The sequence below is a fragment of the Protopterus annectens genome, chromosome 14.part0 (assembly GCF_019279795.1).
Source record: "Protopterus annectens isolate FY-2018-M chromosome 14.part0, PAN1.0, whole genome shotgun sequence".
Lineage (NCBI taxonomy): Eukaryota > Metazoa > Chordata > Ceratodontiformes > Protopteridae > Protopterus > Protopterus annectens.
In genome coordinates this window covers 172,259,603-172,273,150 of record NC_056748.1, presented here as the reverse complement: position 1 = coordinate 172,273,150, position 13,548 = coordinate 172,259,603, and the positions used below count along the sequence as shown (strand labels likewise).

The window sequence follows — 13,548 nt, the reverse complement described above, 5'->3', positions numbered from 1 at the left end:
AAAATCTTTAACAGTCTGCATAGACTTAGCCTTGTCTTCCATTTTCTTTAGAACTGCTTCCACAGGCGAACCAAACAACACATCAGATTGTAAAGGAGCATCTAAAATCCTTGTTTTCACATGCTCAGCTAAATTCTGATCCCTTAACCAGGCGTGCCTCGAAGAACGAACCAGTGGCAGCCACCCTCGAAGAGGCCTGCACAGCATCAAAACCACATTGCAAAGAATGCTTACCCACCTGTTCAGAAACATGAACTAAATCCTGCAACTCTTTACACTCAATACCTTCCGCCAAAGCATCTACCTTAGACTTTAATTGTGAAAGGAGATAATTTTGGTATTTCAACATGTGAAACTGGCAATTCAAAGCTCTCATGGCCAAAGTGGAAGAAGTATACACTTTCTTTCCCCATCTATCCAAAGCCCTAGCCTCTTTATCTGGAGGAACAGGATTTTTAACAACAGAAGCCTTAACACCTTTAGGCCCCTGTGAAACAGTTTCTGGGTCTGCCCTAGGACTCTTAAAAGATACTTATGAGCTTCAGGCACCCTATAATATCTATCCGGTTTAACTGGAGCAGGAGGCAAAGAGTCAGGGTTCAGAGAAGCCTCTGCAAAAACATCCTCTACCACATCTAGAACAGGAGGTATAGCTAAAGGCCTATGCTGGGGTAGAAACAAAAATTCCCTAAGCCTTTTCCTGGAATCAGAGAAATCCTGACCTTCCCATTTAAAATGCTCCCTCATGGAATGAAGAGTCTCTGAAAATGAAAAATCCTCAGGAGGAGAAGCAGAAGGAGTAGAATCATCTACATCAGAATCAGAGTAAGGGGAATACTCCTGCAAGTCTTCAGCCGAAGACTCAGAAGCATCCGAACACTGCTCAAAACTCCCAAGCTCAGGTTCCACCCTAGGCCTCTTATCAGGAGGGCATAGAACCTCTAATCATTGTAATCAAATCTTCTGCCATCTTAAGCATATGCTTCTTAGGTACAGACCCTGAAGAACTAGGGGTAACTCCTGAAACAAAACCTGGCCTGCCCTGGGAGAAGCCTTGGAAACAGCAGGAGGGCCTAACCACCTTAGGAAGGGAGGGAAGAACAGCTACCTGAGAAGCCCCTTCCGCCTGGCCTACCTCCTGAGAGGTCACATCTTGCAGTAATAAAGTCTCTCCCTGGGATTCCAAAGAAATTTCTGGCTGAATCCCTGGCTCCACCGAGCCCTCTAAAGAACCGGCGTCCGGGACCGGTTCTTCCAGCCTAGGCTTTGCTGTTTTGTCCTTGCGCTTTTTGACGGGCTGGGGAGAGCATCCAACGGCATTTTATAATTACACCGCTTCCCAAAACTAACCTGGCACAATCTAATCTTCTCTTTATAGTGCGTTTGTTAAATCTAGCACAAGAGCGACAGCCAACAACGTCGTGCTCAGGCCCTAAGCAAGGTATACACAAGGTATGGTAATCCCTATGAGGTATCTGTTTCCCACAAGAAATACAGTTATTCACTTTTTCTGATATCCGGTAAAATACTGAGGCAAGAAAAACCAAAATAATCCCCAACGGGTACTTAGCCAACTTGATTCGGTCTGAAACTCCGACTTCGGAAAATCTCAGAACGCCAACCTGCACTTGCAAAACTGCTTCTGCATCGGACCATGCGGCAAAAAAGACTGAGGATATGACGTCGGTCATGCGCATTTATACCCTTACGTCCTGGCGTCAGACTAATCGCCTGACAGCCATATACTTTGGTATTCGGGCCGACTGGGACAGCGGACTACCCCAAGTGTTAGGACTGCAGCAATGTGGTATGAAGAACATCCATAAGTTGAGGAATGAATGAAAATGACAACATCAGATATATTCAATATATTGCCGACAAAAAGTTTAAAAGGCATGGCCGTTACTTACTCTGCTACAATAAACTGGACATCTGAACGTCTTTTTGAGGCCAATATAATGGTCTGAGTGAAAATGAGTAAGAAAATAGGCATTGCAATCTGGTATCTCTCCATACTGGAAGGCATCCACCACAAATCGAGTTCCTATAAAAAAACAACACAAAGAATTCACTAGGTAATCAATATGGCAGTAGTTTTCAAGTTTAAAATTTCAGATACCAGAGTAATACTTTCGGTGGCCAAATCTCCAATAACTGTGGTAACTTTACAAATAATGAATGTCCAATGCACAAAGAATACTTGAGCATGCACAGTCTTCTTAAAAGAAAGCTACATCAGATATTTGTAAACACTGAATTCTCTATTAGTATCCCCACTGGTAGTTAGTGGTACTTCAAACAAACTTCAGAGCAGTCAACTATGATTCTGTATGGCTCATATGCTGTAAAATGACGTTTAAAAATAAAGATGCGTTTAAAGTTCACTACATTTCTGAAATGAAAAGTCCTGAAAAAAATTACTTTGTGAAATAAGTACCACAACAGCAGATATTCCTCCTAGTAAATACATCTGGTATGCATGTATCTATATGAAAAAAAAAACTGTTCCCTCTTTTCTTTGCAGTTTTTTTCTTTCCACACCTTTTTCAGGCCCAGATGATGATACATACAGATATGACAAACACACAGCTAGGGTCAATTAAGCAGATCTACGTCTCAGTTACATGAAGTAAGCAGTGCTGTAACTCTTGAGTTTCACCAACCAATGTGATGCTGCAAAAGACAAAGGGAAGACATGAAACAAATGCAATTAAACAGAAGGAAGCAGGAAAGGAAGTTAAAAAAATGAGCCTAAACCATTACAATAAAGTCAAGTGAATCAAGAAAATAATTAAAACCTTTTACAGATACATGAGCAAAGAAAGAAAGACAAAAGGAGGTACAGTGAAGCTTAAATGAAAAGCTTAGGAGGTTGTCAGGAAAGGAAAATGCAAAACCAAGACTACGATCTGCTTAGCATTTACAAAGGAAAAGAGAGGAGATTTATCTCCAGGCAAAAGGCATACTGAAACCAAGGGATCTCAGCTGTTCTTTGACACAATAAAGTGTTATAAAATGACTCCAAAAACTAAAAGAGAGCAAGATAATCGCGAGTGTTAGGATTTACCATAAAATTCCTGGAGAAAAATACCAGATAATAGGAAAATAAGAAGTTATGTACTCACCATAACGTTCCATCTGAGTAGGTAGCTTCATTTGTCTGCAACCTGTGGGTCTTGTATCCGAGCCGGGAACTTGTTTCAAGCTAATGGATCCGAGCTCCTAGCTCCTCCCCTCACCCATAATCCCCTGCTAACCCTCCATGACCTCAGATCGAGTTTGCCCCTCAATATTTACCCAAAAAAATGGGTATTCAACTACAAATAGATCCGAAGAAGGCCAGGGGGAAGGAGAGGGGGATGGTTGCAGATAAATGAAGCTACCTACTCAGATGGAACGTTATGGTGAGTACATAACTTCTTAATCTGAAGTAGGGAGTTCATTTGATAGCAACCTGTGGGACAGAGTCCCCAGCTACCTGCACCTTGGGTGGCCATCATGGAAGGATATTGTGAAGCACCGCAGAGCCAAAGGATGCTCTCCCTCTAGAAATCACGTCCAGTTTGTAGTGGTTAATAAAGGTATGAGATGAAGCCCAAGTGGCTGCCGAACAAATATCATCCAATGGAACTCTAGACTTGAAGGCCGCAGAAGTAGAGATGGAGTGGGTGGAATGAGCACGAACTCCTTCGGGTGCGGATCTCCCAGAGGCTTGATACACCAATAGGATACATTGAGAAATCCAGCGTGATAAAGATACTTTTGAAATCGCTTTCCCCAAATTAAATTTGGCAAAAGAAACGAACAGCTGGTCGGATTGTCTATGGCCAGCTGTTCTATGAGTATAAAAACGAAGCTGCCTATGAACATCTAATGAGTGCAGCTTGTACTCTCCCTTATTCTGATATTAAGGGAAGAAAACCGGTAAATTTATGGATTGATTTATGTTGGTTTCTGATGCTATCTTGGGAAGAAAAGAGGGATTGATCCTGACGTACACTCTGTCTGGGTGAAAGATCAAATAAGGAGGCTTCACAGAAAGAGCTTGAAGCTCCGAAACTCTTTTTGCCGAAGAGATGGCTACAAGGAATGCTGTTTTCCAAGACAGGAATTTGAGATCTACTGAAGCAGCGGGTTCAAAAGGTGGAGCAGTCAAGGCTTGAAGAACTAGTGCAAGATCCCATGGTGGCACGGCTTCCTTTATAGGGGGTCTACGTAAGAAGGTGCCCTTGATAAAGGTTTTACACAACTTGGCCGACATCAAAGGCCCTGTATCATGTCCCACATGGTAATGTGATATGGCTGCCAATTGTACTTTGACAGTTGAACAACTAGCGCCTTCCTGAAAGAGTTCGGTTAGGAAGTCTAATATGGACGGAAGAGGAGCCGTAAAGGGATCTAGATCATGATGCTCCGCCCAGATGGAAAAACGTTTCCATTTACTGCGGTACACTTTCCTGGTGGAGGGCTTATGTGCTGCCACAAGGATGGCTTTGACTGGTGAATAGATACCGGGAGTCCTAACTAGGAGTGGAACTGGAGCAACCAAGCTGTCAGTTTCAGATTGTCCAGGTTTGGGGTCGGAAAGTTAGACGGATGGGAGATGAGATCCGGACTGGGATCTAGAATCCAAGGAGGATTCACAAGGTGAGACCACAGGTAAGGGAACCAAATTTGCCGAGGCCAGAATGGGGCAATGAGGATCATCCTGCTCCCCAACCGTGAGGCTTTCTGTAAGAGTTGCAGCATCAGGGGTAGAGGAGGATAGGCATAAAGTAGACCGGGTGGCCAAGCATGCACCAGAGTGTCTCTTGGAGTTTCTCCTGGAGGGGGGATTAGAGCGAAGAAATTGCTGCATTTGGTGTTTGATGGAAACGCAAAAAGATCGCAGCAGGGTTGCCCCCATATTGCGAATATCTGCTTCACTACTAGTGGATTGAGAGACCACTTGTACGGGGTAAGAAGGATGCGACTGAGCTTGTCCGCTAGGATGTTGGTCCGCCCCAGAATGTTCATTGCAATCAGAAAGCGGTTGGTGGAGATCGCCCATTCCCACACTCTCATGGCTTTGTGGCATAGAGGGTAAGATCTGGTTCCCCCCTGTTTGTTGATGTACCAGACAACCGACATGTTGTCCGACTGAATTGCAATCGTTCCTACGGGGAGGAGATCCTGAAGTGCCTGCAATGCGAACAGCACCGCTCTCATCTCCAGAACGTTGATATGCAGGGAGGTCTCTGTGTCGTTCCACGTGCCTTGGACCGTCCTGCCTGAATAATGCCCCCCCAAGGCGAGAGGCGTCCGTGGTCACCGTGGCGAGAGGGGGAGGGGTGCAGAAGGGATGGCCCTTATGGAGGTCCGAGGCTTGGAGCCACCATAACAGAGCCCTCCTGCAAGCCTTGCTGATAGCAATGGGGTGGTGAAGAGGAAGGGATAGAAAAGACCATTGCACTAGAAGTGTCCATTGCAGTATCCGCATGTTTAGATGGGCGCATGGAATGAGCGTAATCGCTCCCGCCATGGAGCCTAGAGCCCTCAGGACTAATTCCGCTGGTGAAGTCTCTGATTGGAGGATAGCCCACACATGGAGTTGCAAATTCTGGATTCTCTCGGAAGTTAGGAAGGCTCATAGCTCTCTGGTGTCTATTCTGGCACCTATGAATTCTATGACTTGTGTTGGGGCCAGAAGGGATTTGTTGACATTGATGGTAATGCCTAACCGTGGGGCTAGGCGGAGAAAGAAGTCTCTGGCTGAGCAAAGTAGATGCCTTGTTGGGGCAGTCAGGAGCCAGTCGTCCAGGTATGGAAAGACCTGTATTCCCTGGAGTCTCAGGTGGGCCGCAATCACTGCTAATACCTTGGTGAACACCCTGGGAGCTGTGGTGAGGCCAAAGGGAAGGACCCTGAACTGGTAGTGACTGGCTCCCAGCCGGAAGCGGAGGAACCTCCTGGATCGTCTGTCCATTAGAATGTGGTAGTACGCATCCTTGAGGTCTATAGAGCATATCCAATTGTTCTCCCTAAGAAGGGGGAGAATAGATTGAAGAGTGACCATTCGGAATTTTTCCTTGGTTACTGACAGGTTCAAGCGGGAAAGGTCTAGAATCGGTCTCAAGTCCACGTCTTTTTTGGCACCAAAAAGAACCTGGAGTAGAACCCTAATCTGAGCTGGTCTTGGGGGACGGGTTGGATGGCTCTTTTTCTTAGCAGCTGCTGAATTTCTACATCGGGGAGGTTTTTGAATTTGGGGACATGGAGTAATGGTATTTTGTACCCTCTGGATATAATGCGAAGCACCCAACGGTCTGTCATGATGGACTCCCATTCCGCTAGGTGTTCCGAGAAGCGCCCCCCGACTGCCTCCAGAATGGAGCAGCCAGGCAACCCTTCAGGGCTGCTGCGGGCCGCTCAGTGAATGGTTCTCTGGACCCAAAGTTTCTCGAAGCCCCTCTGCCCCTGGGGCAGCGTCCTCCCTGTCCTCCTCTGCCACGGCAGGACTGGTTGTCTGGAGCGGGTTGGGAATGTTGCGATTTCCGGAACCACATCTTCTTCTGACCCTATTGGTTCTTCGAAAAGGACTGCTGGGGTGCAGAGAAGCGGACTCCGAAGGCAGACAACGTCTTCCCATCCTTCTCGCTCTGGATATGTGTCTCGCGAACCGTTTTGCCAAACAGGGCAGAACCATCGAAAGGGGCATTCGCAAAGGACACTTTAAAAGGCTCCGCAAAGTCACAATGACGGAGCCAGGCCTGACGTCTCATGACTAGGCCTGCTCCGCTAGCCCTAGCGGCTCCCTCTGTGGCGTGGGACACTAGCCGCATAGAGGTATTTGAAATTGATCTCAGAGTGGCCATTCGGGTGGAGTACAATTGCTTGTCATCCGCCGACATGGACTCAGAGGGGAGGCAGCGTATTCTTTGATAAGATCCCGCTGCATCCTGATGACATGTGCCATATAGTTCAGAGACCTTACCGAGAAGGTCGCTGAACTAAAAACTCACTTCCCTAAGCGGTTTATCGAGCGGGACTCCTTGCTCGGTGGATGGACTGAGGGGCTCTCCTGAGCCAATTCCCTCTTCGTGGCTGCCACCGTCAACATGGCATCGACGGGGGGGCCCTTACTCCAGTGTGATCAGTCTGAGGGGGGGCTAAGTATTTTGTCCGGGCGTTTTGGTATTGGCTTCACGGTGTCTGGATCCTTCCACGCCCTGGTGGTAATGAGGTCCACCAGGGGGTCGGCTGGAGGGGAAACCCAAGAGGTAGACGGGCCCACTTCGAATGCCTCCAGAAACACGGACTCGTTGGAGAAAGACTTGGGGGCAGACCACCCACCTCTGATCCTCAGCATCTCCATGATGTCTCCAAAGGAGACATCCTCAGGGGGGCAATCTTGGGGAGCCTTCCCCTTCCTCCAAGTCCGTGTCCTCGGTTAAGGACTCAGGGGAGTCCATGTGCCTCCTCTTGCACTTATGCTTGCAGGGCACTTCCTCGGGGGGGCTGTCCGAGGAGGCCTCGCCAGCAACATCTTGTTCCAATGGAACCATCTGTGACATTGAAGCAGGCTGTCCCTTTGACCGGGTAATGGAAGCCTGGCCCAGCAGAGAGGGAGTGCAGGGAGGAGCCGAGACAAGGACCGGGAGTCCGGATGCTCTCAACAAAGCCCTCTCCACAACATCGAAGGCCGAGGGAGAACCACTCTCTCTTGGATCCGAAAGTTGGCTCCCACTCGGATCCGATGAAGGGATCGGAACCGGCGCCAAGACCATCGGATCCGAAGGACCAGTGCACTCTGACCTGGACGGAGTCGAAGGCACACTGAATCCCTCGGATCCGAAGCTCGGGCCACGGCTCCGAGAGGTCGGATCTGACAGGCGCGAGGGCAGGGTCGGATCCGAAGTACCGAGTACTGTTGGCGCCGACCCACCCCCGGCTCCAACGCTGCTCGGCTCCGAATGCTCCGAACCCGGATAGCGGGTCGGAGAAGGAGCAATAGGGTGGAAAAAGGGCGTCGAGCTCCCCCCCGAAGGGGGGGGGGGGCGCAAGAGCACTCCCATCTGCAGCTGGGCCTGGATGAACCTTCGCATCATCCGGTCCAAGTCTGCATCGGACATACTAAATGTAGATCTCGAAGAGGTCACCGAGGCAGGCCTGGAATGCCGCCTCGATGACCTCGATGGAGCTCGGGCCTCCTCCTCCTTGGGCCCCGGGGAGAAACAAGGGGATTGGAGCCGAGTAGGAGGAGACCTAGAAGCAGTGGCGGGAGAAGCCCGCTTAGCTGGCGGGGCCGAAGCGGAGGTCTCGGCCCGCCGCTTGTGGTGCTTCTCCCTCCATTTCTCCCTCCTGGCCTCCCTGTCCTCTGACACTTTAGTGGGAGTTTGAGTCCCGGACAGAGGAAGGGGGGCAGGAATGGCAGCAACCACAGGCTGTGGTGAAGCCACAGCAGCAGCGGAGGCCGGAGCCGAGTCCGGGGGTAAAAGTCCCGCCAAGACCAGCTTCGACCTCCGCTCTTTCAGTGCCCTGGGGTTGAACGCTGCACAAATGGTACAACCTGAGGAGAGGTGTTCAACCCCAAGGCACCGAACGCACCGAGTGTGGCCATCAGCCGGGGAGAGCTTATGGCCACACTTGGTACATTTAGAAAAGATGGCTTTTGGGGCCTCAGCCATACTTAAAGGAAAAGGTAGTGCTACACAAACATACAGGCCCCAAAAAAACACACACACTCACTAACGACCAGCGAAGGGAGGGAAAAAACTAATTAAAAGAAATATATTTTTATACTAAAGGGTACCTAACACTTACACACTTTATATTTTTAAACAAAAAAGGAAAGTTTGACAGAAAAAACCCACTTAACTGACAATTTACTGTTGAGCTGAAGGGAATCCAGCTATCCACAAACGCGGCAAACTAGATCTGAGGTCATGGAGGGTTAGCAGGGGATTATGGGTGAGGGGAGGAGCTAGGAGCTCGGATCCATTAGCTTGAAACAAGTTGCCGGCTCGGATCCGATATCGGATCCAAGACCCACAGGTTGCTGACAAATGAACTCCCTACTTCAGATAATAAGGTTTCTGTCAACTATAAAGTGCAATTCCCCTTTACAAGGCAAGAACCTACTGACCCATAAGTTTGACAAAAGTACAGAGAAAATTATGGAATCACACCTGGAGGAAGCAATTCTGAAAGATATATTAGTAGGGTATTAAATACAAGGGAGCAAGGATTTGTAGTGGGAAGGTCATGCTAGACAGTTATACTAGAGAGTTCCTACACATCCCATTGGTCATTCATCTTTTCTTCAAAATGGTCATGTTCTCTTGACTGGACAATCACAGTAGTAGTCCTAAAAAGGGGCTTGAGCTCCTTGGTTCTTATCTGTTTCTGGTCTCGTGGCAGAAGCAGGTAGAGACATTGTGCCAGTGCTCTCCTGGCAAGCTGAAGAAGCCAGAAAAGAGCAACTAAATATACAAGGAAATGCAGAATAATTAAACTAGAATGAATATTCAAACAGTACAATTAAACATAATATTCAAGTGCCATTAACAAGTAATGCATTTTAACCTATAACAATATACAGAGTATGACCTACCACCAGATGTCAGAATTCTTAGAAAGCTGCACTAGTAAAGGAGGACCAGGGATAGGCACAATGGCTTTACTAGAGTTGATAATGACACAGTACGGCGGGATGCACAATGGAGGAAGCATGTGTTGCATATTATGCATGTGATGTTCCAGTGAGTTATAACTTAACTCTACCATGCACATCCTAAGGATCACTGCTACAGAATTTGTCAGCACTGGACAAGTACAGAGCAGTTTGACTAGTAGATTCCATAAGGTCTACAACAGCCCTGAAAAACTGCAGCAGAAAACCCTGCTCTACCCTCTGGAGTGGACATCAAAAATGTAACATTTTGTAAAATGTGCATGGATAATCATGCGGTAGCCTAATATCCCAAGCAAATCCATTTATAATAAAGGGGTGCTCTGGTAGCTGCTAATTTGGTATAGTGATCCTCTAACCTTCCCAGACAATGATTTGTTACCATTATCATGGTAGAAATCAATGCAATTAGCTAAGCACTTAGTTTAGGGACAGCTGCTGGACTCACCATTACTACAACTTTGTCAGTGAGGGCAGAAGAGGATAACTTTACCCTAGACTACGGTGCTTTATGTTCCACAAATTTCTGACCTATTAGTGGACTTCCTTCATATGGAATCTTCACAAAGAAACATTTAGAATGGAAGACAAGAATCCTAGCCATAATAAGGAATCCTCAAGTTGTTAAATGACCTTCGGTGGTGGAAACATTCTAAAATCATCTGAATCCTATCCTAAATGACAGAATTAATAGGTTCATAGATTAGTACTAGGCTAACTGTCCTTATGGACCATTTTAAGCCTAGCCAGTTATCCCATGTGAGAATCAAACCCTGCATCTTGGATCTATAAGGTAAATACCTTAAGCATTATGCCAATCTCCCACCCCTGTAGAGCCCTTTGTATTAAAACTGCTCCAATTAATAACCAAAGATTAATCAAATTTGATGTTTGTTTGCTGTAAACTATGCCTAAATGATGAAAGAAAGTACAGTTTTGTACCTACCATAAATGTAGATGTTCGAGTGTATACCCTGCTGCAGTCATCACACTTGGGCTATATTCTGCAATTTTGCCTGATAGGGACATGCAGGTATGCCTCCTTGAGGTCCAACGTTACTAGCCAAGCTTTCTTGCCCAACATGGGAAGAAGCTGCTGTAGTGTTAGCATCTTGAATTTGGGTACTTGCAAGAAGGTGTTTAGAATTAAAAGGTCCAGAATGGGTCTCCAAGCATTGTCCTTTCTGAGGACTAGAAAGAGCCTTGAGTAAAATCCTTGGCCTTGCTTCTGTGATTGAATTGAACCTAGCACAAAACCGACAACCAGTAACGTCGTCGTCTGGGCCTAGGCAAGGTATACAATAAGAATGAAAGTCCTTATGAGGTATTTGCTTCCCACAAGAAATGCAATTGTTAACTTTTTCTGACATCGGACTGAGGCAAGAAAAGGTTCCCCAATGGTGTACTTAGCTTTGAAGACTTCGGACTGAAACTTGATTAGAAAATCTCAGGTGTCGGCCGACCGGCACTTGCAAACTGCTTCTGCTTCGGGCACCGCACGGCAAGAAAGACTGAAGAAAATGGCATCGGATGCCTCTTATATACCCCTGGCGAACTGACATCAGGGAAGAAGCGACAGCAACTGACGCCGGACCAAGACTTTGGAATTCGGGCCGACTGCGGGACCGCCTGACGGCAGGATAACCCAAGTGTAATGACTGCAGCAGGGTAACACGATGAACATCAACAGTTTCTTGCAGTACAGAGTAAAAGACTTCCAGAGACTCTACTTGAATCAAACCAATGGCAAAGTAAAGCTACATCTGAATTGCCTTAAGAATTAAGTCTGCAAACTGTGGATAGTTATTTTGCAAAGAAGCAGAGTGTAGTAGAAAGGTCAAAAGGTGACCAGAAAAAAAAAATGTGAGCTGTATACTCTGAACCTTAGAAATTTCCTGTGGACTTCATGACTGGGAGATGAAGGCAGACATCTTAGGGAGCACATCATCACACTGATAACTTTTTCACTGAATCTTGACACATCACTGCAAAACTGTCAACTCCCAATTCAGCAAACATTTCTCTAATGGAAGCTGTATGACCAAAGAATTTTGAGGTTAAGAAGCTCTGCCATTATTCCAAATGTTAGTTTGTACAGAATAGTGGGTGTATGGGGCAGTGAGGCTTGCCCCTTCAAAAACTCTTGAACTTGATCTCTTCTTTTGTTCAGTTAGTACAGCTGTCATTCGGTCAGTTCCAATATGTTTGGTAGTGTACTACTACTGCTGTGACTGAAAGCCATGTATCTGGCATCTAACAAGTCCAGTGGTCCCTAAGAAGGTATACTCTGCATTTCTGTATTTAGAACTGGTTTAGCAACTTTCCTCCTGGTGAGAGAAAGATTGTTGCTATCGTGCTGGGCAAAACTTGCTGTTTGCAAAAGGCAGTGTGTTTTTTGATCGGTCTGTGTGCTCTAATTTGTTTGTTTGCTTGCTTGCTTAAACTTAGTGAGTCTATAGACACTTGCTCTACTCTGTGGTCTGCGGCTACATGAGGATGCTTGAGGACACCTACACAGACTTGGCCTCAGAGTCAAAACCAACTGTATCTGAGAAGTACAAGTTTCTGTTTTTGCATTTAAATTAGAGCGAGTTAGTGCTGATTTAAAATACTCTACTGTATTTATGTGTTGTGGTGAATTTCTACGTTTAGAACTGGCTTAGCAAGTTACCTCCTGTGAGAGGATTGATACTTTTGCTCTTATGAAATTTGCTACTAGTTAGTTGTTGTTTGTCTGGCGTCAGATAAGCCATCTGGGCCATTGTATTCAAGCTGGCACCCAAGAATGTCATATTTTGTGAGGGCACTAGTTTTGATTTCTTTTCATTTACTGTGTACCCTAGGCAACTTAGAAGGTGTTTTACAAAAGCCAGATGTTGCAAGAGAATGTCCTTGCTTTCTGCTTGGATGAGGCAGTCGTCCAGGTATGGGTATATTTGAATTCCTCTTTGTCTGCAGTATGCAATTACTGGTGCCAGGCATTTTCTGAAGACCCTGGGCGCAGTAGATAAGCCAAAGGGCAGTGCAGAGAATTGGTAATGGGTTGAACCTGCAATGAAACGGAGGTATCTTCTGCAATTTTGTCTGATAAGGACATGCAGGTATGCCCCCTTGAGGTCCAACGTTACTAGCCAAGCTTTCTTGCCCAACATGGGAAGAAGCTGCTGTAGTGTTAGCATCTTGAATTTGGGTACTTGCAAGAAGGTGTTTAGAATTGAAAGGTCCAGAATGGGTCTCCAAGCATTGTCCTTTCTGGGGACTAGAAAGAGCCTTGAGTAAAATCCTTGGCATTGCCCCTGTGTAGGTACCAGTTGAATGGCTCTCATGCAAGGGCAATGTGTTTTTGATTGGCCTTTGTGCTCTAGTTTGTTTGCTTGAACTAAAGAATGTCTCCAGACATCACTGTTATGATTTGCTGGGCTGTGACTACAATGAGGATACAAACTCTGACTTGACCTCAGAACCAAGCCCCACTTCAATCTCAGAAGTACAAGTTCCTGCTTTTGTACTTGGTATGTGCTAGTACTCATTTTAAGTACACTACTCTATGTTGTAAGTGCACTACTTATGTTTTAAGCGCACTACTGTATGTTTTAAGTACACTACTGTATTTTTATGATGTGGTGGATTTCCACATTTAGAACTGGTTTAGCAAGTTATTGCCTGGTGAAAAAAGTACAGTTGTGTAAATTGCTCTTACCCATATAACAGTAGATGTCTGAATTCCTCACTGCTTCAGTCAACTTTAGGCTATATGGGTTGTGTCCTACCCAAGACACAATAATTAACCAGCTTCCAAAAGCTCTGACTTACTACCACACCTTCACTCTGACAACAGACTGAGCAAACCCGTGGATGGAAAAATCAGCAGACTGAAG

At 46.3% G+C, this 13,548-nt stretch overlaps 1 protein-coding gene across 1 annotated transcript in view; it reads right to left on the bottom strand.

The window, feature by feature from the left end:
- Nucleotides 1–13,548, bottom strand: part of DCLRE1A (DNA cross-link repair 1A) — a 1,235,225-nt gene that overhangs the window by 972,673 nt on the left and 249,004 nt on the right. Inside the window, exon 3 of the mRNA XM_044055939.1 lies at nt 1,911–2,044. Coding sequence (XP_043911874.1) covers nt 1,911–2,044 — 134 coding nt within the window. The remainder of the gene's footprint in view (nt 1–1,910; nt 2,045–13,548) is intronic.